At 53.5% G+C, this 21,131-nt stretch overlaps 1 protein-coding gene across 1 annotated transcript in view; it reads left to right on the top strand.

Moving 5' to 3' along the window:
• The window catches only part of DSCAML1 (DS cell adhesion molecule like 1), a 366,437-nt gene that overhangs the window by 263,007 nt on the left and 82,299 nt on the right, over positions 1–21,131 (top strand). Inside the window, exons 5-8 of the mRNA XM_024254942.2 lie at positions 6,229–6,507; positions 9,925–10,200; positions 12,609–12,905; positions 14,605–14,877. Coding sequence (XP_024110710.2) covers positions 6,229–6,507; positions 9,925–10,200; positions 12,609–12,905; positions 14,605–14,877 — 1,125 coding nt within the window. The remainder of the gene's footprint in view (positions 1–6,228; positions 6,508–9,924; positions 10,201–12,608; positions 12,906–14,604; positions 14,878–21,131) is intronic.

Below are 21,131 nucleotides of genomic sequence, written 5' to 3'. Positions count from 1 at the left end.
AGCCAGAATTCAAACTCTGAACCCCTGGCCTCGGGGTCCTCCCAGCTACAGGACCCCATAGAAGGGGTCAGTTGAACGCCCATACCCACGCTGAGGTCACAGAGGCGCTCCTCAAGGAAGGCTTTCTGAACAGTGGTTTCCAAACTCTTTGACCGCCGCGCCCAGACAGACGTTCTTATCACAGCCTGCGCAATGCACACTGGCATTTTCTACCATGCTCGTTGCAAGGCGCTCTGGAGTTTTCTATTCTATTCTATCTAATTCTGATTTCTCTAAATGCCGGCCACAACTCACCAAATGGATTTCACAACCTCTGAACAGTTTGCGGGTTGTGAGTTGAAAATCTCTGTCTTGAGATTGGAGTTTTTGGAATGGGGATGAATGCTAAGTCAGAACACCTGGCTTTTGGGATTACACTCATGAAATCTCACAGCCTCTCTAGGCCTCTGGAAAAGGAACCAGTCTAGGTGGCTGGTCTGATTCTGTCCGCCTCTGGTGCTCAGAGCTCTGCCCTGAGTTTGGTGGTTTGGTGATGAGCTCTGCCCTGACCCACAGAGACTCTCCAGGACCCCTCCTTGTCTGTCACATGTGGGGCAAGGCCAGGAGATCAGGAGCTGGGAGGGCAACAACCCGGCTCCCGATTCACCCCTGTGTCTTCAGCGCCTGGCCCTGTGCCTAACACACAGTAGGTGCCAAGTAAATATTTATGGCATTAATCAATGCCGAGGGAAACCGTGCTGTCGTAAGGGTAGGGGACGGGGCTGCTCCGTGCGGCCCCATCTTTGTGGCTTGACTTCGGAATCCGCAGCCCAATTTCCAAAGGGCTCGCCTCAAAAATGACAGGGACTTGTTTGTATGGTGTTTTGCATCTCATTTGCATGCTTATCCTGCAATGTGGGAAAGACACAGAAATCCCCTTCTTGCAGGCCTGCTCCCTTCTCTTCCGTGAATATTTGGCCCCTTCATCCTCTAGTCTCCTGGTTGGACCCCTAGCTTTTGGGGGCACTAGGCAAGAGTTCCTCCAAAAGAGACATTCTTTGAACTGGAGGCCATGCCAGCCCTTCTTCCCCTCCTCTTTCACCACCAGCTTCCGGGAGAAGGGGCGAGGGGGAGGAGACTCACAGATAAAGCCCAAATAGAAAAGTGGGCATGAAGATGGGACGGTACCCAGACAGACAAGAGAGAGGCCCCGGCACAAAGAGAGATTGGCACAGGGCAGGGGAAAGGCAGAATGGAGAGACGTGCACAGAGACAAAGGAAGCGAGCGAGGGGGCTCCAGGGAGGGGGCACATGCGGCGACGCGGGGCCCTGATGTGATGGGATGTGACAAGGCGATCTGCAAGCTGCTTGTCTCGGCAAAAATGCAACTGATACTGGAGCAAGCAGTGCCGAGGGAGTTGGCACTGGGGAGCCCAGAGCCCGTCTCAGGCTCACCCGCCCCTCCCCATTGCACTTGGGAACCACTCCCCAGAGCTGAGGGTGGAGATCAGTCCCCAGAGAGAGGCAGGGCACGAGTGTCCGCTGAGATGTTTCAGTCTCTAGAGGCCAGGACCCTCGAGAGCTCCTGGGGCTTGTTGCGGGTAAAAATGGTACAAATGGCAGTGCATTGGAGGTGGTCAGTTCATGAGAACAGGAACCACATTTGTGGTCTCTTCAGCACTCAGGGCTAAAGTTGCTGGGGGTGGGGAGAGATAAGGAGGTGTATTATTAAGATGGCAGTTATGAATTAGGCCAAACTTTCCATCTCCGCCTCAACACTCACTAGTGGTGCAGCCTGGCATAAAATAATGTTCCAAACCTCAGCTGCCTCATCCGGAAAATGGGAGTAACAAAATGTACTCCTACTGGGTTGCTGTGAGAATGAAACAGAATATCTCCTATTAAGAAAGGCCAGGCTTGGTGATTCAGGCCTGCAATCCTAGCACTTTGGGAGGCCAAAGCAGGTGGCTCACTTGAGGATAGGAGTTCAAGACCAGCCTGGCCAACATGGCAAAACCCCGTCTTTACTGAAAATACAAACATTAGCCGAGTGTGATGGCACATACCTGTAATCCTAGCTACTTGGGAGGAGGAGGTAGAGAATCGTTTGAACCAGGGAGGCAGAGGTTAGCAGTGAACCGAGATCGTGAGATCACACCACTGCACTCCAGCCTGGGTGACAGACTGAGACTCTGTCTCCAAAATAAATAAATAAATAGATAAATACCGCCTATAAAAAGCTTAGCTAGTGCCTGACACAGGAAGCTCTGGACAGACAGTAGCTGCTACTATTATTGTCAGTGGTTGTTATTCTGTTGTTGCTACATTGTTATTCCTACTACATTCCTAAGGGGGGGGGGGCGGCGGCAACTTTCATTTTTCTGTATTTTCCAAGTTGCAGAGGCAGTTGCAAGAATAGTCTGTGCCTCCACAAAATACAACCTAATCATAATCATTCCATACATCTAGGTGCTTTTTTAGAGCTTACCAAGTGCTTTCAGGTATATTAACTCACTCCATCCCCACAATAACTCAGTGGGATGGGCATTGTCATCTGCAGTTATAAAGGAGGAGACCAGTGGTCAGAGAGGCTGAGGGACTGGAATCAGATTCCCCAGCTCACAAAGGACAGAGCCAGGTGCAGAAGCCATGCTCCTGGTGGTGCCCTAACCACCTAACCACTGCAGTGCTGTTCAGCTGGCTATGGGGGGGGAGGTCCCAGCAGCCTCCCCAGGGCGTCTCAGACTCCCAGCCAGCCTAGCCTAGCTCCAGTGCACCCCCAGCAGTTTCTCAAGCCTGACCATCTGTCTCCCCCAGCCCTGCTTCAGTGCTAGGAGCGCCCGGTCCCCCCGGGCTGTCGCCGTGTACACGCCGCAGCATTTTACTTCTGCTCTGGAGTAATGAAAGAGGTTTCTTTCCCTCAGAATTTAATTTCACGCCTGAGCCTCGGTGATTAATTCCCTCCCCCCGCCCCTTCCTCCTCCACACTGATGGCCCCTCCGCTTGTAAATTCTGCAGTGTGCCACGGAATTTGTGTATTTTGCATCAATTAAGTGTCACATTGAGTAATTCTTCCCTGGCACTGGGTTTGTTTATCCCAGCCATTCCCACCGGGTTGGGGCTGGGAGAAGAGGCCACAGACTCTGGCAGGCAGGGCGCGTGGGCTCTAGATAGTAATTGTCCCGCACATCTGCAGCTGGATTGAGCGTCTAAAGCGCTTCCTCACACCTGTACCACTGGTTGCCTGCAACGGCCTTGTGAAGTCTGGAGGCAATGTTACCACCTCCACCAGGGCAGGTGGGGAAACTCGGGCTCTAGGAGATCACAAAACTTGCCCAAGGTCACAGGGCTTCTCAGTGACCCAGGCAGAACTTGCCCCTGGAGAGCCTGATTCCCAGCCCGGGCTCCTTCTGTAGCCCACAGGCAGCCCCTGACGAGCACTGGAAGGTAGGAAGAGAACAGAGATTCTTTCCCCTAGAGAGGAGAATTCTCGCCCCAACCCCTCTCCAGGGCAATTGCTGAGGACAGAGGAAAGCTCCCATTAGTGAAGGGACCACTATCCACTCCTAAGCAAAATTTAAGATTTTAGATTATTCCATCTCAGACGCCATTTACTGAACAAGGGTGGGGGAGACCTGGCTTCTGATCTTAGCTCCATGTTGTGATCCCAGGCAGGTCCCTGTACATCGCTGGTCTCAGCATCCTCATCTCTTTGTGCCTCAAGCTCCCTAAGCCAGCTCTATAATTCCACAAGTCTATACAGTTCTGCAACGTGAATTTCTATCCAGAAAAATCAGACTACTGGCCTGCCCATGCCTGAGTGCCCCATTCATCCTCCCTAGACATTTATGGTTCAGCAGCCTGGGGAGATACAGCAGCGGTTTAACGCCGCCTTGAGGAGCTCAGTCTTCCAGGTGCTGATTGCCCTTGGAAGGGGCAGTGCTGATGGGGGCTGCCTCTGGAGAGTCACTTGGGGTGGCAGAGGGCAAGAGGGTGGGGAAATGGGGAGACTCCCTTTATGACATGCTCTTCTATACTTTCTGAAGTTTTGCCAAGTGTATATATTATCTATTTTATCTGTTAAAACACTTTTAAAGCTTGTATTAGTATTAGTATTATCATTATTTTTGAGACAAGATCTTGCTCTGTTGCCCATGATGGAGTACAGTAGCACAATCATAGCTCACTGCAGCCTCACATCTCTGGCTCAATTGATCCTCCCACATCAGCCTCCTGAGTAGCCGGGACCACAGGCTTGTGCCACCACACCTGGCACTATAGTCGTGTGTGTGTGTGTGTGGTTTTGTTTGTTTGTTTGTTTGCTTGGTAGACATGGGATCTCACTATGTTGCCCAGGCTGGTCTCCAACTCCTGGGTTCAAGTGATCTTCCCACCTCGGTCTCCCAAAGTGCTGGGATTACAGGCATGAGCTACTATGCCTGACCTATTATTAAAACATTTATTTTAAAATAAGGGGAAGTTCTGAGCTGGGCACGGTGGCTCGTGCCTGTAATCTCAGCACTTTGGGATTATTTTAAAATAAGGGGGAGTTCTGAGCTGGGCACAGTGGCTCATTCCTCTAATCTCAGCACTTTGGGAGGCCGAGGCGGGTAGATCACGAGGTCAGGAGTTCAAGACCAGCCTGACCAAGATGGTGAAACTCCGTCTCCGCTAAAAATACAAAAATTAGCTGGGCATGGTGGCGGGCACCTGTAATCCCAGCTTCTCAGGAGGCTGAGACAGAGAATTGCTTGAACCCAGGATGCGGAGGTTGTAGTGAGCCAAGATCACACCACTGCACTCCAGCCTGGGCGACAGAGTGAGACTCTGTCTCAAAAAAATAAAAATAAGAATAAATAACAGGGAGTTCTTTAAAAATAAAATGAAAGAAAAAGAAAAATCTGTGGGAGTCATTGAGAGTGGCCTGGGGGAGGCATTCAGAAGAGGTGACATTTAAGCTGGTTTGTGAAAGATGAGTAGGAGCTGGCCAGGCAGAGCAGGCTGGCTGGGCATTCAGGTGACCCAGGTGACCCAGCACACCACTGCAGGGTTCCTTGGAGACAGGGGACAGTGTAGGCAGGCCAGGCCAACTCGTTGGCCCAGATCATAGAAGGGCTTGTCGTTCAGGATAAGCAGCGGAGGTGTGTTGTGTAGGTGAGGGGCATCCTGGGGAGGTTTAAAACAGGAGGAGGTCCCCCAGGGGCAGGAAACCCAGAGAGGCCTTGGAGGGTGGGAACGAGCCTGAGAGGGCCGACAGGACACCACTCAGAAATGCCTGGGCATTGCACACAGAATCCTGCCCGCAGGCGCTATGGTTTTCTGCAGCTTCAGGCCACAGGAATGCGAAATAGAGGATTGTCACAGGTGACTGGTGGGGCTTCTGAATCCTTCTAGGCTCTGATGGAAATGCACTGGTCATTTCTGAATATGTCCAGAGTTTAGGCAGCAGACAGAGCAGGAACAGATAGATCACCCTCCCATCTCCCAGTAGGCCCAGAGAGATACTTAACATGAATTGCAAACTTGAGATGTCATGACACATCACTGCTCTACAGCCTGGGCCAGAATCCAGGGACACAGCTGGGCGTGGTGGCTCAGGCCTGTAATCCCAGCATTTTGGGAGGCCAACGCAGGCGGATCACCCGAGGTCAGGAGTTCGAGACCAGCCTGGCCAACATGGTGAAACCCTGTCTCTACTAAAAGTACAAAAAATAGCTGGGTGTGGTGGTGCGTGCCTGTAGGCCCAGCTACTTGGGAGGCTGAGACAGGAGAATTGCTTGAACCTGGGAGGTGGAGGTTGCAGTGAGCCAAGATCACACCACTGCTCTCCAGCCTGGGTGACAGAGTGATCGAGACTCCATCTCAAAAAAAAAAGAAGCCTCCTGTCCGTGGGAAAGGAGTTCTCATGCACACCCTCTCCCTCCCTGCACGTCTTGCTCTCTTCCCGCTTCTTCCCTTCTTCCATCTGTCTCTCTGTCTGTCACTCTAGTCCCGGACTCCATCATATCCTCTCCTCCTCCCAGTCCCTGCTGGGAATCCCAGTCAAAGTTGTCTGGGGCTTGGTCTGGCCTGAGCACAGAAGACACAGTGCACCCTCCCTGAAATGTTCCTCTGGAGCCACCCTGGAAACTGCTTGCTATGGGCGCCAATGGGCAGCAGGCTCCTGTCTGGGTGCTTGCCTTCCCTCCCCCAGCCCCACTTCATCCCACCCAGGGCTGGCCAGGGCTGCCGACCCTCTCTGCCTTCCAGACCCTGCTGAGTCGATCCCCACCATCCTGGATGGCTTCCACTCCCAGGAAGTGTGGGCCGGCCACACTGTGGAGCTGCCCTGCACCGCCTCGGGCTACCCTATCCCCGCCATCCGCTGGCTCAAGGATGGCCGGCCCCTCCCGGCTGACAGCCGCTGGACCAAGCGCATCACAGGGCTGACCATTAGCGACTTGCGGACCGAGGACAGCGGCACCTACATTTGTGAGGTCACCAACACCTTCGGTTCGGCAGAGGCCACAGGCATCCTCATGGTCATTGGTGAGTCGGGGAAGCCCCTTCTGCAGCCCCAGTAACCTTTGAGAGCACCTCAGGGGTCGGGGGAGGAGTGTGGCCGACAGCTGGACCTGTCTCTGACCAGGCCCTGGGAATAACCCTGGCTGACTGGGGAAGGCCTTGTTCCTGGAAAAGCCCTTGGCTTGAAATCAGGAGGCCTGCCTTTTGTTTCTGGCATTAGCAGATAGTAACTGACTTTGGGCAAATCACGTAAACATGACCATCAGCTCAGTGCCATTCTCTGTAAAATGGGAAAGTGGTCCCAGCCTTCCTACCTCCCAGAGGTCATGAGGCTCCAGTGGGATGAGGAGGGTGATGGTGATGTTCTCGCCATGAGGGCAGGGCTTCCGGGCTTGTAGGGAGGTAGTGTCTGAACTAAGGGAAGCAAGGCAGCTGTCAATCCACTAGAGAGGACATACATCCCAATCCTAGGGTGACATTCAGGATGTTTCACTATCATTGATAGGAAGACTGATTAATCAGATCAGAAACTGGCCATAAATGAGCAAATCGTCTCTGCCAGGACCTTCCAGCTGGATGTCAACCCTGGTTCCTTCCTATTCCTCCTCCTGCCCGTTCTAGGGGTCCAAGGAGCTGGTGTGGAGAGCCGGCAGCCTTAGCATACCCCTGCTGCTGAGGAGCTCCCAAGGCAGGCAGAGAGAGTAGAAGCAGATGGGCGAATGCCCTGGAAAGCACTCTGGATGAGGATTTGTGAGGCCCAGCTCACCCCTTTCCCCCTACTCCACCTCTGTCCACTCCTGTGTGACCCAGCCTTGGGGTTCCCATCTGTGAAATGAAGAGGTTCCTTCTAGCTCTGGCATCAAGAGTCTGACTCTCTGAGTTCCCTGCTCGCTAGGCTGCAGTGGGGCTGGGATCTGGAGACCCCTGAGGAAATGCCATGCCTCATGAGACAGGAATGAGGCTGTCATTACTAACAGCATCTTGAGGGTTATTCAACGTGGGCAGTGGAAAGAGAACATCCAGAGGTGATCCCACCTCTCATCCTAGTTGACCAAAGAAACTCTCCCCCCACTTCCCATTCATTGTGAGCATAGGGCAGTAGGGCTGCAGACCCTCAGGCTGACCAGAGAACCACAGCAGAGCCCACTCCTGGGCCTAGTGTCTGACTCCCCCAGCCCAGATAAGGGCTGAGCCTCCTTCCTCACAGTCAAGAGAGTCTTGAGAGTTGGAGTGTGTTTATCTACAGTGCCTGGAAGAGCGCCACCCCCAACACAAATTCACTGTCAAGATGGAAGAACAGAAAGCCCCAAGAAATGCTCTGGGATGGCAGTGCATGGTGCAAATGCTTAGGTTAAAACGCTGGAAGCCCTACTTCAGGGGCCTGGGAGTTCCTCTTGTACAAACAAGCCCTGGACAGCTGAGCAGACAGAGGATCAGGACTGGCACCTCCCTTCCTGCCCTAAGCACTGTCTGAAAAAGTTTATTCCAATATTACCTTCACCTCCTTCCCACCCTCCTGCTCTATACATTCTCTCTCTCTCTCTCTCTCTCTCTCTCTCTCTTTCTCTCCAAATAGGTCAGAAGGGCAACACACCCTCAAATCCTTGGAAAATTAGCAAACCTTCCTGTAGGTAAATGCAGTGTTCACAGCTCCTGCACCAGTGTATGCAGGCAAGCGGAGACACACACAGACACAGGCACACATGTTGAAAATGCACCTGCCCACCTCCCCATGTACACATGCATGTATATGGTGCCCGTACCCATGCACAGCTACACAATCCCTTCACAGGAACATGCCCATATCCAAGTACACTCTCACAGATGTACAGCAAGTCACTACCTCCAGATGTGTACACTCCCACACTGACCCTGAATGCATCTTCTCTGATCCCCAGCCCCCTACCCCTCCCCACAGCGGGCTTGTTTGGACCACCAAGGTTCAAGGGGAATCAACGTGACTTTTCTCCATCTTCCAGCCTCTCTACAGCCTCTCTCTGCCAGGTTCATGGAGAGGAAAGCAATGCTTTTCATACCCCCTACTCCCCCACGAAGCCCCCCACCCAACCTGCGCCAAGCCCACACAGGAGCAGTGAGGAGACGGTGGCTGGCAGAGCACTGGGAGCTCCGGCTGGCGACTGGGATGATCAGGAGGCCACCTGACTCAATGTGCACTGACATTTCCTGGAGAGCAGGCAGAGGCTCTGGGAAACGAGTAGGGAGAAGCAAGCATGCAGTCATTTATGCTCTAGCTGCACCCGGCCCACATGAGCTTGCAATCTTCCTGTCTCCTGCAGGCTTCCTCACTTGGGGTACTAAGCTATACAGGGAGCCTGAGCCCCCATACAGAACCCCTAGCCCATAGAGATCAAGGAGAGGTCAGTTTGGAGCTTGTAAATGGCTTGCTAAGCCAGTTAGACCATCAGTAATGACTCAGATCATGGTAGGCCTATGAAGCTGAGAGATGTCACCCTGCTCTCAAGTGGCCCACAGTCCAGAGGGAAAGAGAGACAGACACAAAAGAGGTGATGAAGAGACAGGGTGCTCAGTGTGGTGTGAGTTATACACAGGGGGGCTAGAGGAGGGATCCTTAGCCCAACCTGGGAGGGGGAGTGATGTCCAGGAAGGCTTCCTGGAAGAGGTGACACTGTGCAAAGGATGAGTAAGAATTAGGCACAGAATGCTCTAGGTGAGGCCCTGGGGCCAGAAACAGCCCAGGGTATGCAGAAATCACAGGCAGGTTGCTGGTGCTCTAAAGACCTATGGCTTTGGTGACAACCGAACCCCTTTGAACCCCTAGAGTCAGGCCCTTAGGGGCTTGAGGGCCTCAAATGCCATGCTGAATTGGAGTCATGGAAGTTCTGAGCAGCGAGTGGCTGGCTGCAGCATGGAGGACAGCTGGGGGGAGGCAGGGAGGTGCTGCCACGTGGATCCAGGTTGGAAGCTCCAGGTCTGCAGTGGGGCGATGCTGAGCAGGGGGTCCACAGATCCAACTAGAGGAAATCAGACCAGCAGCACATAGCAATGTATTATCTCCGCAAGTATGGGAGACAGCCTGCTGGGCCAAGGGTGCCCCCTCCTCCCAGTTTCTGAGGTGGGTGTTGGGGAGGATGACGAGCCAGTCAAGTCTCCGCCTTCCTCAGTGAGCCAGAGGGAGCCTCACACTCTCACCAGACACAGGGACACATTTTAGGGGAGCACAGGCCATCAGAACAACAAGTACCAAGAGATCCCTCAGTCTGAGCCTGCCATTTAACAAATGAGTAAACTGAGGACTAGAGTGAGGAATTCCCCAGTCCCAGTCCACACAAGGGGTCTGGAGGCAGAACCTGGGCCTTTTGTGACCCCTAACTACCCCCAGCTACACTCCACTCACAGTAAGCCCTTTTTCTGTTCTTTCCTCCCTCCCATTTCCCCTCACGTCTCCCTGGCCCGGCCCAGATCCCCTTCATGTGGCCCTGACACCAAAGAAGCTGAAGACCGGCATTGGCAGCACGGTCATCCTCTCCTGTGCCCTGACGGGCTCCCCAGAGTTCACCATCCGCTGGTATCGCAACACGGAGCTGGTGCTGCCTGACGAGGCCATCTCCATCCGCGGGCTCAGCAACGAGACGCTGCTCATCACCTCGGCCCAGAAGAGCCATTCCGGGGCCTACCAGTGCTTCGCCACCCGCAAGGCCCAGACCGCCCAGGACTTTGCCATCATTGCACTCGAGGGTGAGCTGGGGCGCCAGGACACAGGAGGCAGGTTCAGGGCTGCCGAGCTCGTGCCCTCCCTCCTGCTGAGGTGGGAGCAATGCCAGGAGGCATTAAACCAGCGCTCACTACACACCAGGCCGGTGCACCATCTCACCCTAAGGGCCCTGTGTGGAAGCCCTTTTTTATATTTAAATCTTTTAAATCTTTTTTTCTTTTTTGAGGCAGGGTCCCACTCTGTCTCTCAGGCTGGAGAACAGTAGTGCGATCACAGCTCACTGCAGCCTCAACCTCCCTGGCTCAAGCAATCCTCCCACCTCAGCCTCCCAAGTAGCTGGGACTACGGGCAGGGACCATCTTGCACCATGCTAATATCCAAGGTTATTCTGTTCACCTGGCTAATTGTTTATGTATTTATTATTATTATTATCATTATTATTATTATTATTATTATTATTATTATTTTGTAGAGACAGAGTCTCACTATGTTGCTCAGGCTGGTCTTGAACTGGGGTGAAGCGATCCTCCCGCCTGGGCGGAGGCCTTTTTTTTTTAATTTTAAATGATGTTACCCATTTTGCTGTTGAGGAAACTGCAGCTTTGGTCACTTGCCTGAGTTCACACAGCTCTTCCCAAGGGACAGAGCAGAGATTTGAGCTCAGGTCTCTTAACCATCATACTATACTGTCTCTGCCCTCGGAAATTACTAGAATTTCAGTATTAGAGGAGTCTTCAGAGGCTGGAAGAGTGCCAATGACCTCTAGACTTGCAATTCCTCTCCCTACCTGAGACTTCTTCAAGGCAGGCTCTGTGTCTCACCAGCATCCTGGGTTTTTACCTGTTTGTTTGTTTGTCTATCTCCTCCTTTAAAGCTGCCAGCACCCGGGGTTCCTTACCCAGCACCTCTGTGTATGGTTGTTCAGGTTGTTCACTGCACACGTTGCCCAGCCAAGAGGGTAGGTGAGGACTGAAATCCAGCCTGCACCTCATTTGCCAACCCATCAGCCCTGGCACTGGGCTGTGCCCACACAGAGGAGGCACCACTTTCTCATTCGTACAAAGGAGCAGTGGGGGCTGGCAGAAACCCTGCCCTTACAAACAAGTTTAATGGTTCCCCACCTCCTCCTTCATTGCCACCAAAACAAACACAACACAATTCTGTTCCTTCCAAGGATTTGTCGTAACAAAGATGCCAGCCAAACCCAAGCAAGCCCCACAGGTATGGGATCCTCCCCAGGTGTCCCCGTCATGGCCTGTGGGTCCACACTCCTTGAAGTGTGAGGCACCCAAGAACCTAAGCCCTCATTCCTCACCCCGACCAGACAAACATTTGTCTTCCTTTTTGTTTCTTGTTTCTGTTTCCTAGAGACAGGGTCTCATTGCTCTGTTGCCCAGGCTGGAGTGCAGTGATGCAATCATATCTCACTGCGGCCTCAAACTCCTGAGCTCAAACAATCCTCCTGCCTCAGCTCCTGAGTAGCTGGGACTACAGGCATGTGCCACCACACCTGGCTATTTTTTTACATTTTTTCTAGAGACATGGTCTCCCTACATTGCCCAGACTGGTCTCAAACTCCTGGGTTCAAGCAATCCTCCCATCTCAGCCTCCCAGAGTGCTGAGATTACAGGCATAAGCAACCGTGGCTGGCCTACTTTTAAAGTACTTAATGCCTATTTGAATCCTTTTCAACAATCCTGTGTGGAATGATGGCCAGTGTTAATAATTACATCCCCGAGTTCCACGTGAGGAAGCCAGGGCACAGAGGTTAATTGTCTTGTCCAAGGTTATTCTGTTAGCCAAGACTTAAGCCCCGGCCAAGACTCCTCACTGCCACTGCCTCTGTGCACTTTCAGCCTCAGACTTAAAGCCTTGTGCTAACAGGGCTGCAGCACCACCACCCCCTCCTGAGGTCCCACGCAGAGGGAACTAGAATCAGACCCCACAGGGCCAGGCGGTTCCATACGTAGTTCTAAGCGGTTAATTTCTGAGTTTGTGTCTTTATTAATAAGAGGAAGAGTTGAGAAGAACCAGCATTTATTAAGAAATTACAAAGCGCTGTGTGAAGCATCTGAAATGCATTAATTCATTTTATCCTCAGACTATCCGTGAGGTGGGTATAATCATGATTGCTGTTATCCCCATCCTCCATCCATAAGAGACAAAAGACTCAGAGAGGTTAAGCAACTTGCCCAAAGACCCAGAGCTAATAAGAGATTGAAGGAGGATGCAAACCCTACAGCCTGAATCCATGTACAGTAGTAACTGGCACCACTTGGGGCTGCGGATAGCAGAAGAATCGATGTACACAGAAGTTCTTTTTTGCTCTTACGGCTGCTTTTTGCATCCTCCCCTGCTGAGGTGGGGGTGGCTGGGGGGACGGTCTCTTCATGGCTTGGTGACCCTGAAGGGGGCTCCTCGCTCCCTGCAGACGGCACGCCCCGCATCGTCTCATCCTTCAGTGAGAAGGTGGTCAACCCCGGGGAGCAGTTCTCACTGATGTGTGCGGCCAAGGGCGCCCCGCCCCCCACGGTCACCTGGGCCCTCGACGATGAGCCCATCGTGCGGGATGGCAGCCACCGCACCAACCAGTACACCATGTCGGACGGCACCACCATCAGCCACATGAACGTCACAGGCCCCCAGATCCGCGACGGGGGCGTATACCGGTGCACGGCGCGGAACTCGGTGGGCAGTGCTGAATATCAGGCGCGAATAAACGTAAGAGGTGCCTGTCTACATTTAAATATCAGAATAGGTTTTTGAGTTCCTTTGCCATCTCTGTGGTTACCATTATTCTTGTGCTGATTAGTACTTATTATTAATCGTCATTTTGATTTTAGTAGAGGTCTCTCTCCTCTCTCTTGTCCCCTTTCCCTGCCCTCCTCAAGCGCCATCATCCATTCTTGTGTGCGTGTGTGTGTCTGGTACAGTTCACCCTCATTCACCTCCCCATTCCCCCTCCTCCTTCCTCCTCTCCAGAAATCCAACCAGCCCAGCCCCTTCTCTTACCCTCTAGCCCATTCCTCCCCATCAAATCTCTCTGGGGCCCAAGTATGCTAAACACCTGCTGGTATCTGCCAGCCCCACCAGGGCCTTGTAAGGGCAAGACAGGGCAGGGGCTGGGACCAGGCTTGGCCTTTAACATGGGTGCCCACCCAAGCTGTGCACCCTGTGTCCTCCCACTGAGCCAGCCCCCAAAATGCTCCAGGAGGTGTAAGCAACCAGGAGCCAGGGCGTCATCTTCTCCCACAAGGCTCACACCATTAAGAGTAAGAGGCTGAGGCTGGGTGGGGGTGTCCCAAGGAAGGCAGCCTCCAAGAGTAGGGAAAGGAGTCCTCAAGGGCATCATCCCCACATCTCAGTTCTTCAAGTCACTGTGGTGAGAACACAGTCTCCTCTGAAGCTCTTTGTAGCCCGATGGGGTCTCACTGGTCTTCATCTGACCCTACTGCTGACCCCTGACCCAAGAGCAGAGGAGCAGGGGGACAGCAGGAAGGGAAGGGGCACTGGTCCAGGGGCACCCCTGGTTTCCTTGGGGGTAGGAAAAGGAGCAAAGGTGGAGTTTCATGTTGAATTTGCCTGTGCCAGGCCTTGGACTCCTGACAGAAGTGTGGGTTTCCCATCTGGCCACCCTCCTACCCTCTCCTCTGTATTGGAAGGGGGACAGAGATGCAGGGCCCTGGAAGATTCCCCAGTTGGGCCCATCATGTTCTGGATGGGGACCTGAGGCCCAGAAAGTACCTTGTCCCCTGTGGAGCACTGTCTTGCTTGGTAGCCTCTGAACTCCCTTTCCAACCCCTAGATTGCCATCTGCCCAGAAGGCCCAGCCCAAGACACTCTCTCTCCCCAGCCAGCACTGTCAGCGCCCCTTTCACAGCTCCTTCCCAGGGGCCTACAATACACATTTACTTGTTGAACGAAGGTCATCAGCTCACCTGGCGAAGACCTTCCTGTTGTTTTTAAGTAGTTAACTTAAATTCCTTTTGGGTACGAGATCAAAATAAGCAAGTAGAATGGAAACAACAAAATCTCTACCTTTCCACTTTAATCCCAAAATCTTAATCTCCCCATAAATGAGGACTTGCCCTCCCAAATCCCAGTCACTTCTTGGTGGGGCTGCAGTTTGGTCCTATCCCTGACCCACTAGGGGAATGGCTTTTGGCCAAGGCATGTGTATACCGCGTCCGTTTGCAACTCTTTGAAGCCAGTAACAGTGAGTCCTGGAGAGACTGTGGGCACCCCCCAATTCCAGCCCCTGTCTGTAGCTTTGTAAAAAGGCATACCTGTGCCCCCACCAAATGTCCACCCCCGAAAGTCTCAGGGGCCGAGCACCTGAGAAGAGCACCGCAGGGTAGCACCCGGCTGCCCCTGGCTGACGACAGCACGTGCCCTTCTCCTCCTCCTCTCTCCTGACTCCTGCCCAGGCCCCCCCAGCATCCGGGCCATGCGGAACATCACAGCAGTCGCCGGGCGGGACACCCTTATCAACTGCAGGGTCATCGGCTATCCCTACTACTCCATCAAGTGGTACAAGGATGCCCTGCTGCTGCCGGACAACCACCGCCAGGTGGTGTTTGAGAACGGGACCCTCAAGTTGACTGACGTGCAGAAGGGCATGGACGAGGGGGAGTACCTGTGCAGTGTCCTCATCCAGCCCCAGCTCTCCATCAGCCAGAGCGTTCACGTGGCCGTCAAAGGTAGGCCTCCCTCACCAGCCAGGGCCTCTGCCCGCCTGACCACCCAGGATGCGTGGGCCCCTCCCCAGCTGGGACTCAGACAACAATAGGCAATCCTGGGTGAACGGAAGGCTGAGCAAGAGAGGCCCCAGCTTGGCATTCAGAAAAAAGGGAGCAGGGCAGAAGACTGTGGGTGGACACAGGCCATGAGTTCCTCTACATCCGGGGTCCTCCTCGGGCTGCAGAATAAGACAGCACACACCCCAGGTGCATGAGAGGGTGAGTTACAGATAGAGGAGGCAGGCCGCCTTCTGGGAGAGAGGCCAGGTCAGCGATGAGCTGCATGGGGCCTCTGCTGTTGGGATGGAGCCCCCAGGAGCTCAGTGGGCCCACACAAGAGACCAGCAACAGGAGGCCAGGGTTGAGAGAGCACGCTGGGAGCCCTGACCCCCTGTGGGATACACAGTACCCAGGCTGCTTCTACAGGACTGGGAACGCCCTTCCACCTGCTAGTACTGCTTGAGGCCTGGAAAGTGCTGTGTGGTGCTTAAAAGCCTCCTCCCTCAGGCCGGGCACAGTAGCTCACGCTTGTAATCCCAGCACTTTGGGAGGCCGAGGCGGGTGGATCACAAGGTCAGGAGTTTGAGACCAGCCTGGCCAACATGGCGAAACCCCGTCTCTACTAAAAATTCAAAAATTAGCCAGGCGTGGTGGCAGGTGCCTGTAATCCCAGCTACTTGGGAGGCTGAGGCAGGATAATCGCTTGAACCTGGGAGGTGGAGGTTGCAGTGAGCCGAGATTGAGCCATTGCACTCCAGCCTGGGCAACAAGAGTGAAACTCTGTCTCAAAAAAAAAAAAAAAAGTGCTTCCTCCCTCCTGGGCCCTTGACACCCACCTGGGTGAGGTCTTTGTTTCATGCCTGGTCCTGGGTAGCCACTCACTAAGTCTGTGGATCAAATGAATGAGTGAATATAAATGTTCAAATACATGAGCATGTGAGTCAACGACAATGTCTCCTTGGTTCTGGGGCTGCGAAGGTCTTCGAAACCCCCAAATACATTCTTTGGGACTGACAGACCTGGAGACTGTCTGGATGGTGTTTGAGAGGAGGGTGGCCTGGTTGCTCTGGGGACAGGCTGGGGAGGTAGATACCCCCAGGCTTGACTAAGGAGAAGCCAGTGAAAACCAGGCTGCAGGGGTTGGGTACCGAGTCAGCCATGGCTGTGATGGCTGAAGAGCTTATGTCTCTTCGTGAAGAGCCAGGGTGGGCTCAGGCCTGGGGAGGTTGAGCAGACAGGTTGTCCTCTGCAGCCTGAGGCTCCAGAAGCATGAAGACCTCAGCCTGGGGCTCTGCCTGGGAGAAAGGGAGGTCTGGGGGTCTCCAGCCACCATCCTGGGCTATCGCAGCAGGCTGCGATGGTTATAATGATCTGCCACTATCACTGCGGCAGGTGCACTGTGTGCCTCTCACATTGCTCCATGCTCCACGTGCACTGCCATCTTCGACCCCACAGCTGCCCACTCAGCTAAGGCAGGTAACATTTCCTCCCCAGTTTTGGGGGCAGAAATTGGAGGCATAGAAAAGTTAAGAAAGGCCGGGTGCAGTGGCTCACGCCTGTAATCCCAGCACTTTGGGAGGCCAAGGTGGGCGGATCACCTGAGGTCAGGAGTTTGAGACCAGCCTGACCAACATGGAGAAACCCTGTCTCTACTGAAAATACAAAATTAGCGGAGCGTGGTGGCACACGCCTGTAATACCAGCTACTTGGGAGGCAGAGGCAGGAGAATTAACTTGAACCTGGGAGGTGGAGGTTGCAGTGAGCTTAGATCGTGCCATTGCACTCCAGCCTGGGCAACAAGAGTGAAACTCCATCTCAAAAAAAAAAAAGAAAAAGAAAAGAAAAGTTAAGTAAATTGCCTTCTGGTGTCAGAATCTTTCCCAGGTCTGCATAACTCCAGAACCTGGGCTCCAGCTGAGAATGGCCCCGAGCCAGGGAAAGGACAGGCTGGAGTGAGGACCGTTTGCTCCATGCTCTGCCTCAGGAATAAAGACATAGAGCTTCTGCGACTGCCAGGGAGGGTGCAGAAGAGACAACAGTCCTTGAGAACTCTGAGGGCCCTGTCACCTAGGGGCTTCCCTCTCCTGAGCATCTGTGTCACCCCAGGGCAGTGGGGAGGGGAAGCTGGGGAGAACCACCTCTGTATCCCCAAGAGAAGAGAGGGAGGAATAGCGTTGACCAGGGGAGGAAAGCTAGCAGGAGGCACATGGAAGGAAGAAAAAGAGAAGAGGGGTCCGGGCCTGGGAAGGGGCTCTGGCATGGGGGGAAGGCCCTGGGGATCCCCTGGCTGCTGCTTTGCCCAAGACTAGAAGCAACATGGAACACACACACTATCGGCAGCAAGAGGGACGTATGGGAAGAGGAAGGGTTTGTGGAGGACCCTCAAGCATGTGATATCACTGGACATCTGGTGGAAGGGCTTGGTGGCCAGCTGGAAGGACTGAACAGTGGCAGTGGAAGGCTGGGTGGGGACTTCTCCCCCAGCTCCTGCCATCAGTGCACAGGAGCCGAGTCACACGCCTGTGTGCCCAACACCCATCACAGTGCCAGACAGTGTGTGCTTTGAACTGAAACTGAGACATTAGGCTGAGTTGGAGTGACTTACTAGGAAACCTCACTTTGAGCCCAGGAAAGTGGACTTTTTTTTTCTTTTTTTTTTTTTGAGATGGAGTCTTGCTCTGTCACCCAGGTTGGAGTGCAGTGGCATGATATAGGCTCACTACAACCTCCTCCTCCTGGGTTCAAGCAATTCTCCTGTCTCAGCCTCCTGAGTAGCTGGGACTACAGGTGCACACCACCAAGCCCAGCTAATTTTTGTATTTTTAGTAGAGATGGGGTTTCACCATATTGGTCAGGCTGGTCTCAGACTCCTGACCTCAGGTGATCCACCCACCTTGGCCTCCCAAAGTGCTGGGATTACAGGCATGAGCCACCGCTCCCGGATGAAAGTGGACTGTCAAAGTCTACTTTGAGAACTTACTAGGAAACCTCACTGTGGCCATCTGAGGCCTGGGAGGAGAGAGGAGACCCTCACAGCCAAACACTCATTTCCCTGCTGTTGCAAGGGAGCCATGTAGAAGGGCATCCTGGCCACTTTCTCTGCCCAGCCCTGGGGCCTTGCCATACCACCAGGGACCTCACAACCCCCAGCCCACATCCCCGCCCCTGACATCTGGGACAAATCAGCTTGGTGGCTGTGTACACAGCTCAACCTGCCTCCTTTAAGCAGCATCACGGGCTGGGCCGCCTGTATCCATTTCCCTTACAAGCAGTGGACCGAGAGTTTAAGTGTAAACATCACATATTAAAACATCTAACCTTTGCTCCACTCCCTTCGCCGGCCCTCACTGGCGAGCATTTGGTCGGGTTTGTTGGCTTAAAAAAAATAACAGGGCTGCAGCGGGCCTCAGAGGACTCGGAATGTCCTGAAAGCTGCTTCTGCTCATCAATTATTCAGCCCCATTCAGGGAGTGATCAGTCCTAATGAATTGAATCTGATGCATTCCGTCTCAGCGACTCGCTGGGCCTGTTGTGATGGTGCTGAGCGACAGTGTCTCTGCAGCCCAGGGAGAGGGAGGGAAGTGGGGGGAAGGGGAGAGATGTGTGTGTGTGTGTGTGTGTGTGTGTGTGTGTGTGTGTGTGTGTGTGTGATCCTAGAGGACAGAGCCCATGCCTTGGCCACGTGTGAGTCCCCAGCACCCAGCATAAGCTGTGCATAGCAGGCGTGTGTGTGTGTGTGTGTGTGTGTGTGTATGTGTACACACGCTTGCATGCACACCTTCCCCCTTCCCCACCCTCAGGGTCTGAAAAATCCCAGAAATCCAGCCCTGAAGGAGGTGTAGTCACCTGTTTTCTCTCTAGACCAAGAAGCAGCATCGGTGTGAGGGGCTCTGGGACATGCCCCCACCACTCCAAAAGCTCAGGCCCTCTCATCCCCATTTTTTCCCTGACTCCCTCTCCCACCTCATTAGAATGCACTTTTGCAGAAGAACCATCAGAGCTGATTATGATCACGCTGCTTGATTAGCGGATGCGCTGTTCCAAGAACTACCCAAGAAGGGGGGTGGAGGAGGTGCCCATGGGCATGGCAGGGGCCCTGACTTGCAGGGGGAGAAGGGTATGGGCCTGGGGGCAGCTCTCCAGACCCCACTGCTGCTGCCCGACTAGGAAGTGCATCCCACTCAAGGTTCAGAGCAGAGAGCTAGAAAGTAGAAAAGGGCAAGTTGCGGGGGCAGGGACAGTGGGGACAGAGCACCGGAAGTGTGAGATAAAATTGGAAGTCTCCCACCCCAGCTCTCTGTGGGGCCAAGGGTCAGTGGGTAGGGTGGGGCTGAAACCCATGCTGCTCCATGAGCTGGAGAAACAACTGCTGACTCCATTCCTTCTGGGACTGCTTGTCTTCTAACGAATTTTTCTAACACTAAGCTGAGAACAGCAGCACACGCCCAACATGCATGCACATGTGTGCAGAGACCTGTGTGTGAGCACTCATGCATCATGCGTGTGCACCCTGGTACGTATTGCATGCACGTGCAGCAAATTAACACATTAGCCCATTCACACTTGAGCGCACACACATAAACATGCATGCCAGCAGTTACACATACACAAGTGTGTTGTCCACCAGGGCCCTCCCGTAAGGCAACATTCCTGAGCCCAAAAGGTGGCTGCAGGTGGGACCATATGAAATATTGCCCAAGGGAGCCTGCTGTGGCCCAGCAAAGTGGGAGGAGCAGAGAGGAGAAAGGGTGGAGGGTGCTTTGAGGGCTGTGTGTGCCTTGGCATATGTGACACTGGCTGGCAGTGGAGAGCCAGGCTGCCGGGGAGGCCGGTATTTGTCTCTGGTCATCCGGAGAGATCCTTGGCAGGATGCTAAGAGGAGAGCACATAGATCAAACCTAGATTTGGTGACTTTAGGGCCGGCCGCCTGTAGCTGAAAAATAATGTAGCACAAAAGCATCTCTGGGCATGCAGGCTGAATGTTTAATTAACTAGGAAGGCAGGGCTGCAACTGGGGCCCCTTGGCATTGGCTCCGTGAAAAAACATCTCCATTCCTACATCTGAGCCTCCGAGGGCTTCTTGAGCCAAAACAAGGGCAAGAGGTGCTTCTGCCCATGCTCAGCAGGACCAGGACAGGGAGGTGGTGCCAGGCTCCTGTGGAGGACAAGTGGAAGAGGGACACACCCACCCACACACAAACACCCTCTCTCCCAAATGCCCATGTTCCCTCCTCCCTCCCTCGTTTTTCCCTAGCTGTTCAATGCTGAGCTTCAGCACTGCTCCATCCAGCCTCTGCCATATGCCTGGGAGCATGTGCCAGAGACCCTCTCCCACCCTAACGAGTGGGTTGGGGGTTTCTATGATCATAAGCTTAAGGGAGAGTCAGCCACCTGGCCAAGTGCCTGCTACTGGTGAAGGTGGAGATTTGGAAGGAACCTCACTGAGACCCACAGGAAAGGGGTACAACAGGCTCCCTAGGAGGAGATGGCCTGCGTGCCATTTGGGGGAGGAACACCAAGGGAGCCACTGCCAACAACCTTATTTCCTCAGCCAAGGGAGCCAGTAACAAAGGATGAACCAAACTCCCGTGGGACAGACAGGGCTTATGACGATGGTAGTGGTGATGAGTATAACGACCACAAATGTCATTCATTCAGTGACATCTACTGTGCCTCCACTAGATTCCAGGCACTATTTTAGGTTCTACGAATACAGCTATGCTCAAAATAGACAAAAATCCCTGCCATCAGGGAGTTTACATTTTAGTGAGGAAAGGGATCCTACGGCAAATACCCCAGAGATGTCTCCTGTCAAACAGGAGAGAGGCTGAGAGTGCCAAGGAGATGGGGGTTTGCAATTTCAAATGAGGCGATCCGGGACGGGCTTCCTGAGAAGAGAGGGTTGTATAAAAAACTTAAGTCAGCTGTCATTATTCCCAAAATATGGGACTTGTTTTAACTAGAAAATCAGTGTCTGACTTTAGAGATTAGTTGGTCCAACCGCTCCATTTTGCAGATGAGAAAACTGAGGTAAGACTGGATGGTGATAAGGAGGTGCCTTGCCCACAGTCACTTGAATGGGTAGCAGAGTCTGGAACCGGGTGTTTTGGGTTCCAGGCATGGCTAGTGCCGCATCTCCATGCTGCAAGGGCAGAGAAGCCCAGACTTCCCACGGCATGCACTCTGCTAGCAGGTGCAGTAAATAAAAGGCTCCA

The sequence above is a fragment of the Pongo abelii genome, chromosome 9 (genome assembly GCF_028885655.2).
Source record: "Pongo abelii isolate AG06213 chromosome 9, NHGRI_mPonAbe1-v2.0_pri, whole genome shotgun sequence".
In the NCBI taxonomy this organism is placed as follows: domain Eukaryota; kingdom Metazoa; phylum Chordata; class Mammalia; order Primates; family Hominidae; genus Pongo; species Pongo abelii.
This window is presented reverse-complemented; position numbering and strand designations above follow the sequence as displayed.